At 41.5% G+C, this 17,767-nt stretch overlaps 1 protein-coding gene across 1 annotated transcript in view; it reads right to left on the bottom strand.

Moving 5' to 3' along the window:
• TXNRD3 (thioredoxin reductase 3) overlaps positions 1-17,767 on the bottom strand; it is a 62,547-nt gene that overhangs the window by 21,112 nt on the left and 23,668 nt on the right. The window contains exons 9-15 of the mRNA XM_063107518.1: positions 13,893-14,035; positions 12,188-12,303; positions 11,181-11,406; positions 9,944-10,036; positions 5,008-5,084; positions 4,329-4,485; positions 557-664 (exon numbers count right to left, since the gene is read on the bottom strand). Coding sequence (XP_062963588.1) covers positions 557-664; positions 4,329-4,485; positions 5,008-5,084; positions 9,944-10,036; positions 11,181-11,406; positions 12,188-12,303; positions 13,893-14,035 — 920 coding nt within the window. The remainder of the gene's footprint in view (positions 1-556; positions 665-4,328; positions 4,486-5,007; positions 5,085-9,943; positions 10,037-11,180; positions 11,407-12,187; positions 12,304-13,892; positions 14,036-17,767) is intronic.

Raw genomic sequence — 17,767 nt, 5'->3', positions numbered from 1 at the left:
CAATCCACTACAACGTGGAACTAAGAATGAGAAGCAGTGAACTATTGCATAAACTTGGGGCATTAGAAAGGCTGTATTTTGGCTACTATGTACATTCCAGCAGCAAATAACAACCATCTGTAGAAAGAGAGGAATGGACTGTGCGTGCACAAATGCACACACAGACCCAAGAAAGTGAGAGAAAAAGCTGAACTAGCCTCCCGTTCCTGGTTCTTGTCCCTCCCTATGGCCTCGATATGTTTCTACCCCTGCACTCCGAAAAGATCTTCAAATAACTCTGCACTGCCTTGTATAAGCATGAAGCAGACTTAAGTTATTGCAACTCCTAAAAAAGGTCTGACTTATACATTACACTTCCCTCCTTCCCCAACTGTATTCTTATTATCAGTTTGCTACAGACAGGGTTTAAATTAATTTCTAATGCTCCTAAAATAGGAATATAATTTCCCACAATGTAACCATTATAGTAAAACAACAAAATAGAAAGTGACCGCAAAGACAAAGGGTTGATTAAAAGAGAAATTCTTAAAAAGCAAACAATAAAACATAATCTTACTTCTAGATTCTCTTTCTTATATACTTCAATAGCTTTCTCTTCAGATAATCCACAGCAACCATATTCCAGAGGAGTAAACACTGTAGTTGGAACATTAGTATAATTACACTGAAAGATAAACAAATTACATTCTTATTTTGTGACACTTTTTTCAGCAAAAATCTATATTACATATATTTATAAGAGGAAAATAAGTGCATCCAGTTCAGTGTGACTGATTCTTACATCATCAGCAATTTCAGGGAAGTTCCAAGATATGCTAAACAAGACCAGACAGGAGCCCCTGACCTGAGGGCAGAGACCACGTGCTTGCCAGCCACCACCGAGTGGGACTGGCCTTCCCTGAGCCCAGACTCAGAAGTCTGCAAACCAGGAGACCCAGGTGCAGGTGGAGCCACTCAGGTGCCCCTGAAGACACTCTCCAAAATGTTTTCTCTCCATCCCTGTGACACTAGGCGCTGCTCTCCTGAAGCACTGCTATCAGTGACCTGGAACTATGAGACTGCACTGGAAGCTGAGACCTCCCCTTGGCCACTTCATCTCCCTCATGCCACTGAGGGAATAAGCAAACAAGCAGCTCAGCAGGGCTGGAGTGACCATCCTTGACCATCAAGGGGACGGCACGTGTGTGTGACAGGATGCTAGCACACCAAGGGGGCCGGGATGAGTAGTTAAGACAGAACCCTCTTCAGAGCCATCATCAGACTGGGTCAGAGAAGAATGGACCACGTAGGAAGACTGTGGACTCAACCTGGCAGGCAGTCCTCCAGCTGCTCCGTGGATCCACCTGTGGGTAAGCGAGTATGACCACCTGTGGTACTGCTGCTGGGAGCAGAGGTCCCCACCTGGGAGGAGACTGAGTGGAAAAGAGCTGGAACACACTGGTGGAGCACCGTAAAAACTGTGCATGGGGAGAAAGTGCTGCGTAGGTGGCAGAGAATAGGGGGCAGGTGCCTGCCCATCCACAGCCTTGCAGAGAACATCACCACCACAGCACTGTACGTTTCCCCTAATCCCTGCCAACAGTTATCAGTGATTAGAATGGGGAAAGACCTCTGACCCCAAGAGAGCCAATACATAAGCTGGCCAGAAATCTACGGAATGGCAAGAAAGGGTGGGCAGGATCAATCCAATTCTTTCTCTTGCAGGAAAATGAACTAGAAGCAAAGAGAATTTTCCAGGTGGTAGTGGGACAGGAAGAAACGTGTCTGCAAAGTAGTAGCCTCCCTAGGTAGAGGAAGAGCACACATGTATAAAACCTCTGCCTACGCTGCTAGGCCCCAGACCACCTGCACACCACCAGCTCCACCTGTGGTGAGGCCCAGTCCCAGTCCAGTTCTTGTTTTATGTTCCTGTGCAGCTCTACCCATTAACCCTGTGATTCTCATAATAAACTCCCTCCATTTGCCTAGTTTGAATCAGTTTCAAGGAAAAACAAAACAAAACACCACCAGGTAACCCTGAATCAAAGAGGGGATTTGGGTACAACACAGAGTCACTTCTCCATTAGCCTGGTCCCTAACTTACACACTTGAGTACCACTCCACCTGAGCCTGCCTGCAAACCATGGGGAGCCAAGCACATATTTGCTTTTTTCTAACATGTCTGAGAAAAATCACATAATTATGTGAAATGCCTTGGTGATTTGGGGTCTCTCCTAGGCCCTCACATGTTGCTGGCCAATCCATTTGTTGACCGGCAGCTGACCCCACACTCATGGCTGACAATGGAGGCCTCATTCTCGACAGAGGCCTCGTCTCTTGTTCCACATCGATTGGGAAATTAGCAGAAAATCCCCTTCTCCTAAAAAGCCATCTCCACATCTTAGACTACTTCCTCCACCTAATCTGACCTCATCCCACCACATCTTTCCTTTCTTTCTTTGTACCTTACATATACTGCTCCATCTCCTGATCCCTCCACCCCACGTCATCATGTTTAACTTCTTAAAGCATTGGGTGACTGCTCTGCCTACATACATACTGAAATGCTCTTTGCAGTTGGGATGGGACAGTTGTTCTTTGCACACTGAGCATTCCTGGCCCCCACCCACTATTGCCAGCAGAGCCCCTCCCCAGGGCCCCTCATGCACCAGCTTCTCCACATGTCCATAGGGTCTTCATGTGTGGCCTAATGAGGCAGCTGTGTGGACAAAATAAGCAGCATGTGGCATTCCTTATGGAGAACACGTGCCAATGTTTCACCTGAACATAATCATGTGAAACAACCAGAGAAATTCAAAATGTGGGACATTCTACAGGAAAAATGGCCCAGATTCATCAAAATGTCAGCGGCATAAAAAATAAAACAAATATGTAAAGGCAGGGGGACTGTATCAGATTAAGAGACAAGAGTTGTAGGAGCCAAAAGTGCTGTGTGAATCAAAACACGCACATGCTCTTAACAGCCAACTGAGAAAGTCTGAGTGTCATTGCATTTCTGTTTAATTTCTCAGATGTGGTAACAGAACTGGAGTTGTGGAGGTGAATACCCTCGGACTTAGAATATACATGCTGAAGGAGGTAGGGGCAAAGTGTCACTGATGTCTACCACTTCGAAAAGCCCTGCAAAAAAAAAAATGCACATGTACTATACATATACACATTCAGAAAAGGAGTGAAAGAGCGAAACAGCAAAATGCTAACACCTGGGGAATGTGGTGAAAGGTTAATGTGGGTGATTGTTTCACTATTCTTTTTGTGGTCTGACATCTTTCTAATAAAAAGTTGGGGAAAACAAGGGCCTTCACCACTTCCCCACTGCCTAGAGAAAGCCTTACTAATTCTTCCTTACGGCATTAAAGATTTTCAATGATCTGGTACCAAATTAATTTTCCAGGCTCATCTCCAACTGTACTCCCCTATCATCAATTGCTCTGCTCTCAAATGCTATATGCATTGTGGATGGGACAATTCCTCTTGTGTGAAACAGTACATGTAGCATTGCTAACCCCCCGCTCATATGCCAGCAGAGCCCCTCCCCAGGTACCCTTCACCTGCCAACTCCTGCACACATGCACAGTGATGCTGAGAGAGCAAAGCAAGACTTCCCCCAGCTGAAAACTCCTGGGCGCCCATGCACAGCCCCAGAGCAAGCCAGCACTGCGGGTCCCAGTGCTCTTATTTGAGTTATTGACCTTCCAGAGGAGTCCTTTCCTTCTTCAATTTTAAATTACGAATCCTACAAAGCCCATCCCAAATAATTGATTAAAGAATATTAAAAGTGAAAATCATCTGTAGAAATCATCTGATTTGCACCCTTGGCTTTGTAGATGACGAAATGACTTGACCAAGTTCACACACCAAGTAGGCAGTAAAGCCAGGGCCAGGGCTTGACCCATGTTGAGGGCTCCTCCTGCTCACTACAGCACAACAGTCCATTTATGAAGCCCTTCCCTATTCCTTCAGTCAGAGTTAAGTGGTCTGACACTTCTGAGTGTCCCTAAACCAACCAGCTCATAGTGCTCTTTGGCACATTACTGTACTCTGCCTTATTCAGCTGTGCTTCTCTGACTCATGACCGCCTGCCTACGTGGGAAACCCTGGGGCTGGAACCACAGCCAGTCCTTTGTACATCACCCAGCACATCCTGCACACAGTATTTGCACAAAAAATATTTACTGAAAACCATTAGTAAGTAGTAAGTCAACTTCAAATTATATCTCTGAGGAAAGCTTTACTTGGAAAATTGCACACAAGTGTTATTTGTATTGATTTTTTAAATCATGATTTTGATCAAGAAATTATCTCAAAAACAACAGTGCAAAACTTACCTTTTCTAAAGAGCCTCCAAAAAGTCTTCGAGCTAGCAGCCTGCCTGCCTGTATAGCTACAGGAGTGAGCTCTGGTTTACCCTCCAAAACATCCCCAACAGCATAGACATAGGGCACACTGGTCTGTTCCACATCATTTACTGGTATTTTGCCACTCCTATTAGTTTTTGAAGAGGAAAAGAAATATATTGTGACTAACTCTGTACCGCTGGAAGACTTAACACTACTCCAAAAGACTACACACAGAGAAAAGAGACCTCCCTCTAGGAACTCGTCACCTCAAGTTATCGATTATCCATGAGATCAATGGCTTAATATAGCAAAGGCTTAAGTTGCTCCAGAGGAGAACATCTGTCTGCTAAGACCATGTATGCTTCTTGGGTACCTGAGATTTCTCCAGGCTTCCCTGACAGTCACACTCAGAGCTTTGGAGTTTTGGAGTTTTTCTCCTTGCTGGACCAAGTACACAGAAATTCAGTCTAACTTACACTATTGAATGCATGAGCTCTTTAAGCCACACACTAAGAGTTACTGATTAATTAATGAAGAAATTGATAATACAGAGCTAGCACAGTACTTATGGTAAGATAAATTTAAATTAAATGAGAATTTCTAAGCAATAATCTGCACAAAACTTTGCTTTGTGCATCAACAGTGCAATGATCACACATACACTTACTTCTCATTGATTTTGACACCAATCGTCTCCAAGCCTAGTTTCCTTGTACAGGAGTCACGACCAATTGCTATCAAAACCTGTATTTAAAGAGAGACCAAAAACAAATTATCTACATCAGAAATAAACAAGGAAATATCACTACAGATCATTCAGACATTAAAAGGAGAGTAACAAATTTTAGGAACAACCTATGCCAGTAAATTTGACAGCCTAGGTGAAACAGATTCCATGAGAGACAATTTACCAAACTTATACACAGAATTCTGAATAAGCCTATAATACGGGCTGAATTGTGTTACTTCAAGGTTTGTATGTCGAAATCTTGACCCCAAGCACCTCAGAGTAAGACTATGTCTGGAGACAGGGCCTTTAAAGAGGTTATTAAGGTAAAATGAGTCACATGGGTGTGCCCTAATCCAATATTGCTGGTGTCCTTATAAGAAGAGGCAATTAGGACACAGACACACAGACCAGGCACAAACATGCGAGGACACAGGAGGAAGATGGCCACATACAAGCCAAGGGGAGAGGCCTCAGAAGAAACCAATTCTGCCACACCTTGATCTCAGACTCCCAGCCTCCAGAACTGTAAGAAAATAAATTTCTGTTGTTCAAGCCACCCACTCTGTGGTACTTTGCTATGGCAGCCCTAGCAAACCAATATACCGTATATCCTTTAAAGAAACTGAATTCACAATTTATAAACTTCCCATAAATTAATTCCAGACCCAGATGGCTTCTCTTGTAAAATCTATGGAACACCTAATAAGAAATAATACTAATGGTACACAAACTCTTTCAGAGAAAAAGAGAAAAAGGGAACACTTCCCAACTCCTTTATATGAAGCCAGTATAAACATCTGATACAAAATCAGACAAGGACATTAAAAGAAGCGAAAATCATAAGCCAGTACTTCTCATGAACATAGATGTAATATCCTTAATGAAATGCTGGCAAAAACACCAAGGGTTCGGATACCTATACATAGGCCATCCTCCAAAATAAATAAATTTTTTTTTTAAAGAAATATTAGCAAATCAAATATAGCAACACATAAAAAGTATAAGCAGGGGCCGGCCCGTGGCTCACTTGGGAGAGTGTGGTGCTGATAACACCAAGGCCACGGGTTTGGATCCCATATAGGGATGGCCGGTTAGCTCACTTGGGAGAGTGTGGTGCTGACAACACCAAGGCCACAGGTTCGGATCCCATATAGGGATGGCCGGTTGGCTCACTTGGGAGAGTGTGGTGCTGATAACACCAAGGCCACAGGTTCGGATCCCTATTTATGGATGGCCAGTTGGCTCACTTGGGAGAGCGTGGTGCTGACTACACCAAGGGTTAAGATCCCCTTACCTGTCATCTTTTCTAAAAAAAAAAAAAAAAAATTGATTATGACCAAGTGGAGTCTATCCCCAAAATGCAAATTTGGCTTAACATACAAAAATCAATCGATGTAATTTACTTCACAGAATAACGGAGAACAATTTAATCATCTCAATATATGCAGAAAAAGCATTTGACAAAATTCAACACTCTTTCACTGTTAAAACAAAATCTTTATCATACAAAGAACGAAAAAAACTTCCTCCACCAGATAAAAGGCATGTGCAGAAAACCTATAGGTCACATTCCAGCAATGACAAAAGGCTTCACCCAGGCAAGGATGCCCATTCTCACAGTCTCCAAACAACACTGTCCTGGAGGTCTTGACCAGAGCAAGAAGGCAAGAATAAAATTTTTAAAAACATGCAGATCAGAAAGAAACAAAACTCCTTTTATTTGGAGACATGAATCCTAAGGAGCTATTACAAAGTCAATACACAAAAACTAATCTGTATTTCTATGTAGTAACAATTGACAATTAAGAATTTTTAAAATACTGTATACCCTACCTTAAAAATCACGAAACAAAGATAAATTCAGCAAAATAGGTGAAAGACCTCTAGAGCACAATAAAACATTTCTGAGAAACTAAGGAATACACACATAAATGAAAAGACAAATGAGGTTCACATGTTGGAAAAAACAATACTGTTAAGATATCATTTCTTCCAAACTGATCTATAGAATAAATACAATATCAACCAAAATCCTAGCACACTTTTTTTTTTTTAGAAATTGACAAGCTGCTTTTAAAATTTATGTAGAAACGCAAAGGACCAAAACAAACTTGGAGGACCTGCTCTAGCTGATCTAAGACTCACCATAAAGCTTGGTAATCAAAACAAGGTGGCCCTGGGGATAAGATAGACAAATGGCCTGGGGAACAGAATAAAGGGCACAGAAACGGGCCCACAGTTAAATGGTCAGATGATTTCAACATAGGCACCAAAGCAATTCAATGGAGAAAGGGAAGTCTTTTTGACAAACGGTACTGGATATCACACCATTCAAAAAAATTAATTTGAGGTGGATCGCAGACCGAAATATAAAAGACAAAACTATAAAGCTTCAGGAAGAAAACACAGGGTATCTTCACAAACTTTGGGTAAGCAAAGATATCTTAGAGCACAGAGAAAGTTCTAACCATGATAGAAAAAACAGATAAACTAACCCAGAAAAATTTTAAAACTACTGCTCACGAAAAGATGCTACTAAAAAATAAACAGGCAAGTCACAGAATGGAAGAAAATATTCACAACACACATATCAGAAAACAGAATATATCCAAGATATATACAGAATTCCTGCAACTTAAGAATAAAAATTCAAACAATCCAACAAAAAGTGCCTAAAGACTTGAACAGACACTTCATAAGGGAAGATATAGGCATGGCCAACAAACACAGAAAAAATTACTCCACATCACTAGTCATCAGGAAGAAACAAACAAAAACCATAGTAAGATCCCACTACACATTAACTGGAAGGGCTAACATGAGAAAGCCAGACAACCCCAAAGCTAGGTGAGGACACGGAACAGCCAAACCCTCACGCGTGGCTGGTAGAGATACAAAATGTCACAGGTCATTTGGAAACTGTCCAGCAGTTTCTCAAAAAGTTAAACATAGATATTACCCTATGATCAAGCAATTTCACTCCTAGATATTTTTCCAAGAGAAATTAAACTGCACACCCACAAACAGCTTTAAACAAGAAATCTTCATAGCAGTTCTGATCACAATAGCCCAAACTGAAAGAAGCCATGGCATCATCCACAGGAAGATGAACGAGCAAACTGTGCTACGTCTGCACAGTCCACACAATCAGCAAACTAACTGCAGCTGCAGACACTAATGTGAATCCTACAAACATCAATCTGAACAAAAGACGAGTCCACTTAAGTGATGTCCAGAACAGGCAGAACCCGTCCACGGGGGCAGAATCAGAATAGTGGCTGCTTGGAGTTAGGGACTGGGAAGGGGCACAAGAGAGCTTTCTGGAGTCACAAAAATGTTCTGTTACCTTTAAAGGTGTGTGGATTACATGAACATGTGCACTTTTCAAAAGTGATTAAATGTACATCTAACATCTGTGTATTTTAGTACATGTGAATTATACCTTGTTACAAAAATAATTTACAAAGTTAGACATTATGAACAACCTCATACCAGTATATTTGAAAACTTATATGAAATGGACTGATTCCTAGAAAAGTACAACTAATTGCAAGTAACTCAAGAAAAAAATAGAAAGCCTTAAAAATCCTTTGACTATTAAAGAAACTGAATCAGTGGTCAAATACATCTCCATAGAAAATTCTAGGCCTAGAATGGTTGTATGAATGAATTCTATCAAACATATAATGAACCAATTCTAATATTACATTAACACTGCCAGAGAACAGAAAAAGAAGAAACATACTCCAAACTTCTTTCATGAGCTAGAATGACTTTGATACCCAAATCTGAAAAGTTCAACATATGATAAGAAAATTATAAGCTAATATGATTCATGAATATAGATGTAAAAATTATGAATAATCAAATCCAAAATTACCAAGTTGGGTTCATACCAGGAATACAAAGTAGACTGAACATTAGAAAATCAATGTAATTCAATGCATTAACAGACTAAAGAAAAAGACTGATCACTAACAGCTGCAAGAGAAACAGGTAGAACTGAACATCCATTCATGATTTTAAAATAAACAAAATAAACAAAAAAACTTAGCAAACAAAAAATTGAAAAGAATTTCCTTAACTTGATTAAGAGTATCTACCAAAACCTTACAGAAAACATTAATCTGTAACAATGAAACATGAAAACCTTCCTTTTGATACTGAGGACAAGACAAGATCGAGTAGTATTGCCATTCCTTGTTAACACTGTACTGGGGGTCCTAGTTAGCCCACTTATGCAAGAACATCCAATGCAGTACTCACCAAAATCCCAACAGGGTTCACTTTTGTTTTTTGGTTTTGCTATATATATGATTTGGCTGTCTTGATCCTCTCTACATTATCTTTACTGTTTCTAACTGAAAAATTATGTATATAAAAAGAGCATATAAGACATCAATGTGTATTTTCTTTTAAAACTGTAAACTAAGTACAAAAGAACTGTTGGCAAGCAAAATATCCCATGGGCTATTCACACTGTTCAGAGATTTTGTATTGTTTGCTTTTGAAAAAGAAAAATGGCTTTGTTATTGTTTCGATTATAAAATATATTCAATGTTTACTGCAAAAATAATTAAAAGAAAAAAATGTACAAAATACCTGACTCCCCAGAAGCAAGCACTAATAACATTTGGATACACGTGTTTCCAGATTTTGTTCTGCATTCAGTTACAAACACATATATTTTACCAGGGTATTCTTTATGTATCACTGGACACTCAAATGTCAGCAGCCCACCTATATTCTATACTTATTATACTCTTATAAAGAATCAAAAAATGTTAATCCTGGTAGAAATTTTCCATAAATTTCATCTCTGCTAATTTATGAGTGTGTTCAATCACTTGCTGCTTATAAAGTAAAAGCTTACTGTGTTATATACTCCTTCAATAGTTTCTGGTCCTTCAGTGGATTTAGCCAATATTTTCAGCTTTCCAGGTGAACCTTTCTCCAACTGTTGAATCTAGTAAGGACAAATAATGTAATTACTCTATGTAAAGTGACAGAAAACAAATGGCCAAAGGGTGTGAACACATGCATGTATGTCTGTGTGTGTGTGTGTTTGTGTGTGTATTGGTATATACATATGTGTGGGCATATTAAGGTTTTTGGACTAGGCAGAGAGAGGAAAGAGGTCCTTACAAGATACATCCTGGAAGTAGAAATGAATTAATGGATGAGCTGAGATTAGAGGTAGTATAAAAGGAGAACTGAAGGGATGTGTCTTAGATGTACATTTAATAAACTGTGTAGACTATGGTACCATTTACTGAGTACTTTGATGGGCAAGAAAGACTGGCAGGGGAATACACTTAGGTAAAAATCTAGAGTTTCCACTTTTGTCTTGTTAAATTTGAAATGGTTATGAGAGATTCAAGTGGCAATATCCGATAGGCAGTCGTATAAATAAATGAGTGTGGAGTTCAGGAGAGATGCTTGAACAGGAGATGGAAATCTGAGAGTCATTAACTTCCAGATAATACTTAAAACCATGGGCCTAAAGAAGATCGTCCAGATAAAAGTGCAGAGCAGTAAAGAGGGGGCCAGGATGGAAACCTGCACTGATGTTTAAAGGCTAGGAGGCTGTGGATGAGAAGAACCATGGACTGAGAGGCCACAGAAGCCAGAAAGGGGGTGCTTCAAATGGAAGCAGCGTGGTTTTACCATGTGCTGCAGAGCAGCTCAGGACAGGGATGCGACCACTGGATCTGACAACAGGAAGTTTGCTAAAAACACGACAGCAGTTTCAAAGAAGTGGTGGAGACCAAAGCAGCTGAGAGTCAACTACGTGTGAGGCGGAGGCTAGAAATCAGGAGCAGCATGTGAAGAAGTTCTCTCGTGAAGGGAGAAGAAAACCGGGGACCCAGGCAGCCAGGCAGGCAGGGAGGGCAGGGGCTCCTTTGAGAAGGTGAGAAAAAGTGAGAGAGGCGGGGACCCCGCCTCTGGGAAGAGCAAGGACACCTCGTCCATTATCAGAGGAGGGGATGAGGGGACAAATGGGGTAAGTCCTGTAGATTTGGGGGTGGGAACACTACATTTAACACTATTTGAGCACAGAAGAGAGTGAGAAAGAAAACAAAAGGAATTCTAAATGTCATCAGACTTACCACCACGGGTATAAACTTTCTTAAGAACTTAACACCATGCTGTTCCATGTAGGAACCCACTTTCTCTGCCATTTCTTGATCAAAGCCACGAAGAAGGATGGAGCGCACCATAACCGTGACATCTAAGCCAAGGCCACCAAGAAATCCTGCACATTCCAGAGCAACATAAGAGGCACCCACTACCAACGTTTTGCCAGGGCAATAAGGCAGAGAAAAAAGGTCATCGCTGAAAGAGAAAAATAATAGTACTAGGCACTGAAAATGAAATGAGTGACGCAGGTCCAGCGGATGATGACCTTTTGCTGGCTGAAATGCAATTCGGCGCTTGAGTGAACTGGAAGCAGCTGCCTCCTGAAGCCTGTCACTGGGTCCACTGCAGAGAGTGAGAGGTGTGTACCTCCATATTTTCAAAATCAAATTAGATCACAAGCAAAAGTCTTTTAAAAATAAAACAGAACAGGAAATATCAGACTACATTACACGTAATAATAAGAAAAAGTGTTGATCTGGAGATGTGTGCGTGGGTGGATGTTCACCTGAACAACAGAATGAAAATGGATTTCTTAATGTGAGTCTGCTCAGAAGTTACGAGTCATTGTGCCACATTATACAGCGTCCTCGCTTTGACCATCCAGGGATTTCCTCTCACTTCTCAGTGTTGAGAAGAGTTGTGCTGCTCCTGACCAGCTGGCTCGCTCTGATCAGAGGGACACTTGCGCTCAATGTATTTACTTCTTTGCTTTGGCCCACAGGAAATTTACAACCAAATTCCCAGACCACCTCCAGCAATCACCTAGAAACATATAGCATATTTTTGTGCATAAATTTTACCACTGACTTTATTATTTACCTAACTTTATTTTCTCTTTGTCTCATTACTTAGTTTTTTACATTGCATATACTTTTATTTCATCACTTCAAATCCTTTGTGGAATAAGACAGGGAATAAATAAATCGGAAACATATAATGCAGTTTATTGAAGTTAAAATGGACTATTTACTCTTACCTAGTAATACAGTATTCTTTATCTCCTTCAATTCCTAAATACCGTGGCCTTTGACCTGTTGCTATGACGAATTTTGCCCCAGTATAACAAGTTTCCTGTCCTTTTCTATTGGTTGCCTTGAAAAAAGAAAAGTAAACTTCACTTATTTAGCAAATACTACAGAGTATCAGACACTCTGGATAAAACAGTCATCACCCTTATTGAGCATCTCACTCAACAGAACAACGGACATGCAAAAAATAACAATGATTGTGTTAAGTGCCAGCACGGAAAATAGACGTCTTTGCAAACTATTACTCAAAGCACCACAGTGGGGGTGAGGTAGCGGGTTAGAGAGCCAGTCAAGGATGGCTTCAAAGATGGAGTGGAGATTTTCAAGTGGAGATGAGAAAACTGAAATAATTTGAAGGGAAGGGAGACCTGGAAAGAGAACAGGACAAACAAAAGTACACAGGCCTGGAAGGAGATGGTGTCTGGGGCACAGCAAGTGGCCAGACGTGACTAGAAAGCAGGGCTGTGTCAGAGGTGACATGAAACAGATCAGAGCCAAAATTGAAGGCTTTTACATGCCATTCTAACATTTAAGCTATGGGGACCAACAGAGGTTGTTCATTTTTTTAAATTAAACAAGTAGTTCATAAATACATTTTCATTTAAAAAAATCAAAACCAGCGAAGTGGGTTGGCACCATCATTGGGATAGAGGGTGGACAGCCTGGGGACAGGGGCCAGACTGCTTGGGCCAGTCCTGAAACAGACAAGCAAGCACAGGCTCAGGATGAAAGGTGGACCTGAAGTTCTAGCTTGAGCCACGGGGGACACTGACATCTCTAAAGGAGGCACCAAAGAAGAGGCAGGTCTGGCTGGGGCGTGACTGGCTTACTCAACCATCTGTGCCAGGCATATTGCAGTTCAAGAAATAAAACCAACTTATATTTCCACTGTGTTGCATGTGGATAATGTAATTCAAATTGGCCCACGTAAGGGTTTAATGGGGTGGCTTTAAGTGGACCACCTCGTATCTTTCTAAGTTGAGACAACTACTGACTACAAAATAATCTAAAATCTTGTCAGGATTGTCTTACACTATGCTACCAAAGCAAGTAGAAAAACTAGATGCTGAGGATATTTGATTCTCTTTCATAACTTAATTTTAAATGTTTTTGCTCATCAAAATTATCTCATTTTCCTTATGTATTTGATCTCATAATTATAAACATTATAAATTTAAACTTATAAAATACACTAATTATGACATTACTTTCATCAATGCTTTTACGAACAATATTTATTGGAGTTCTAGTTAAGGTTTCGTTTTAAAAAAGGATTCCACTGCTAAAATTTTGGACTTTTTTGTCTTTTGATCTTTCAACTGTTTAGTCTGAACATTTTCTCTTTGAAGATGGCAATGAAGCCAAAGGCAGATAATAACTTTAGGAATTCTTTAAAATGCACTGTTTGCAACTTAGCCCGACACATGGAATCAACAATAGGGGAAAACAGCCGTGTGCACGTGTGTGCGTGTGCATGTGTGTGCACGTGTGCGCATGCGCATGTGGGCATGTGTGTGCACATGTGTGCGTGTGTGTGTGTGTGTGTACATGCACTAACTACCTTTGTTGATGTGCAACATGGAATTTAGTTCAAGGTAAGTATAAGCAATCATAAGGAAGGGCAATAAAAAAGACGAGAAATTCAAACAGTACCTTTATTTTATAATGTTCAACAAATTCTCCATAGGAATTGACATAGGTCACAGCCTTTTCCCTCAAAGACAACCTGTAGACCCAATTTAGAGAGCCGATGTGGTTCTGAATCGCTTCTGTCATGTTCTTCCAGTTGTGCCTCACTGAAAATAAACAACCATGGTGAAGGTGTAAAGTGAATTTTACTTTTAATGGTAAAGTATATATAACCACAAAGGGACACACTATACACTGCTTTAACAACGAAGAAGTGAAGAAAAAAATTAAAAATAAATTTAAAAAATAAAAATCAACTGGTGAACAGAAGATAACTAGCATAAAAAATTCAATCTTTGTTATGCCAGCTACAGTTTATACCTCTTCCTATTTTATATTACAAAGCACGCGCAAAAAGCAGACTTCTGAAAAGAAAAAAACTGGGGGAAAGTCCATGGAGGAGAGAACGGGGGAAACTGGCCCTCACGTGGGAATGTCCACCACAGTGTAGGGCAGAGGGCCACCTCCATGGGGAGCGCCCCCTGGAACACTGCCCTGCTCTAGGGGCCTGCTCCACCTGGTCCCTTGGATGCGAACTTGGCTTCAAGTCAGTGAGCATGGCACACTCACCTCACAGACTGGCCCGGGCCTCCTCTCATGCAGTTCACTGGGTGGCAGTTCCATAACAGTCAATATCTTACATGTCTTTGCAATAAACGTGGCTCACGCTCAAAACTGCCAACCTTCTGTATCACAGTGTTCACCCATTCCTTTTGAAGTTAGGCTAGGACTCAGTTGGTGGGATTCTGCATCATCCCTGTATCTTCTACATGGGATTTATTTCATGGTGTTCACCTGGTCTACTGAGACTGGACCCCAAACCTCACACCAATCTCCATGCAGCTCAATTTATAACACATGGAGGCCAGCCCAGGGCTCCCATCATAACTGATGAGAGCCCCGAAGACAAACAGCAATCTGAGGGTGAGGGTCACATTTGGAGACTCACCTCGTCCACCACTCTTTAGAAATCCCTCCCCATCTGAGATGTGGGATCTTACTGTGCAGGAAAGGGAGGGGATTAGAAGAGATGTCCAGTGCAGAGAGGCCTGGCCAATGTAGGCACTGATGGCCCTTCTATGATGCCAGTGTACACCAGTCTCCTGAGACCCTGCCATCTGGGCAGTTACTCTTGGCCCTACATCATCCCACCACCACGTCCCACGAACCAGGTAGGTTACAATGACTTCAGTATCTGTCCCAGCAGTAATAACCCTCACCACAATGGCATACACCTACATGCCTCCTCCCCCTCCCAAAAAGTTTTCCTTCCAACACTTAAAGAAATCCATTTATCCCAAGGATCCTTTCAGTTCAATTCACAATTCCTGCGTCCTTTTGTTTCTGGTTCTTGTAACAGACAGTCTATGTTAGAGGTTCCAAGCAGGGCTGCACATCAGGAGGTGCTGGGAATCCTGTGATATACAAATCCTACGACTCACCCCAAACTATGAAATCAGGAGTGGGGTCCCAGAATCTGTACAGTTATAAAGCTCCTCCAGGTGATTTTAATAGGCCAACTCAATGGGCTGGCATTTTGGAACCACCTGCTCTACTGTTTTATTGATCTGTTTAGTCCTGCACCAGTATATTTTAAAATACAGATGGCAAAAGTCATGCTCTATACTTTAGCAAAGGTTGCTTAGCTATTCTCATGATTATTTTTCAACACAAACTTTATGTTTTTAAAGTATGATTATTTTAATCAGTCAAGTTCCAAAGAGAAAAAAAGTCTCATTTTTTGAGATTTTCACTGGTCTTACATAAAAGTTACAAATTAATTTCAAGATAAATAACGTCTTCACAATATTGAAACACCTCTTCTAAAATCATAGTATATTTTTAATGTCTTTGTATTCTTTCCTTATACATCTTGTACATTCCTGGTTAAATTTATTCCAAGGTATTCTATCATTTTGGTTGCAATTTTCCACTATACCTTTACTGTTGCTGATATGTAAAAAAAAACCTATTGATTTTTGCACATTTATCTTATAAGCAATCAACTGAACTCATCAGTTCTAGTATCTTTTAGTTCGATCTCATATTTTCTAGGTATATTATACATAACCATACATAATTCATATTATAAACTTAAAATATCTTTTTATTACTCCTTCTCCCATATGTACCCTCCTTCTTCCCTATTCGTCCAGCGTGTGCACTGCCTGAAGCTCCAGTTGTTCTAGCTGTTGCAGATATCGGCCATGGGAGTGTCCAGGCAGCCCTGATTCTTGACTTAATGCAAACACCTCCAATTCTTCCCTATTAAATATCTGCTTCTGAGGAGGCTGGCCGGTTAGCTCAGTTGGCTATAGTGGCCTTGCAATACCAAGGTCAAGGGTTCAGTTCCCTGTACTAGCCAGCCACCAAAAATAAATATCTGCTTCTGACTTTTCTTCATCAATGTAAAGGAGTATCCATTTCTTTTTTTAGATTTACTGACAGTTTTTTTAAAAGGCAACAATGGATGTGAGATTCTCATCCAAAGCCTTTAGAGCTAAAATCCAGGCCCTGGTGTTGATTCTGCTTCCTCCTCCTGTGCTGTCCTAACGTGGACCCCTCCTGCATGCCCACAGTGAACCCACACCAGCCGTGTTCATTCCTTTAGTACACTACTAGAGAGGACTTGCTAATGCTTGTCCTAGAGTTTGGGCACTTCTATGGGCTATACTTTTCGGGTTTTTGTTTTTTTTTTTTAATTTTTATTGAATCAAAATTGATTATACATATTTTGGGGGTTCAACGTTGAGATATGTTAATCAAAGCAATATTACTAGCATATATATTGTTACAAATCATACTTATTCTTCATGCCCCTTGTCCAATCTCACCCCATCCCTCTCCCTTTCCCCCTTCTCCCCTCTAATTATCCTAGATTTCTTCTCTCCTTCTGAAAGAATAATGGTTACTCTGTTGATCTGTTGCCTGGATGATCTGTCCAGTGCTGAGAGGTGTGATCAGGTCCCCCAGTATTATCATGAGCAGATGCCTCTTCTGTCAATCAGGAATGGGCTTTGTGGAGAGAGACATCCTCTTCTTTTCTTTATCTCTGCTGGTGACTCTCCTTGTGTCAATGCACTCCAGTGGCTGGCAGACCATCTGTGTGGTGGTTGTGGCATCCAGCCGCTTTCACAGCAGCCATGGTTACTGTGGTGGGCCACCCACATGGAGGTGAGTTTTTGGTATGCTCCTTGGTGCTGGCAGTGTGCCTGGTTGTGGGAGGGGAGTCTGGTCTCTGGCTCCATGCCTTGGGTCCCCAGGAGGGCCCTGAGGTGCTGGTGCAGTGTGCCTGGTTGTGGGAGGAGGATCACAGTCCCTGGCTCCATCCCTTGGGTCCCTGGGTGGGCCCGGAGTTGCTGGCGTGGTGTGCCTGGTTGAGGGGAGGGGTCTCTGGTCCCCAGCTTGATGCCTCTGGTCTCCTCACGGCCTCTGAGGTGCTGGTGTTGTGCCTAATTGTGAGAGGGGGCTCTGGTCCCTGGCTCCAAGCCTCATGTCCCTGGGTGGACCCCAGGCACTGGCAGTGTGTCTGAGCCAGAACTAATTTTTCTGTCCTTTGCTTACTTCTAAAGTGGGGGAACTTCCTTTTGGGACCAGTACTTGAGCTGTGTGGTTTAGCTAAATTGCTGCTTTGCTGCTGCTTTCCTAGGGAAGGCTTTTTGTGCAGCACAGGTCATAATGATTGACTTTATAGGTACTCCCGGCTCTCCAGAGACTTGGTGCACCTGGGTTGTATAGCAACTCTGATCTGGGCCAGAGTCTTTTCATCAAACTGCACCATGCAATTCTATATTCGTGACCAGTCTCCTCTGAGTGGTCCTATGCTGACTGGGGTGTAG

This window comes from Cynocephalus volans, chromosome 9 (genome assembly GCF_027409185.1).
Source record: "Cynocephalus volans isolate mCynVol1 chromosome 9, mCynVol1.pri, whole genome shotgun sequence".
Taxonomy (NCBI): domain Eukaryota; kingdom Metazoa; phylum Chordata; class Mammalia; order Dermoptera; family Cynocephalidae; genus Cynocephalus; species Cynocephalus volans.
Note: the sequence above shows the minus strand (reverse complement) of the source record. Positions and strands in the feature narration are given on the sequence as shown.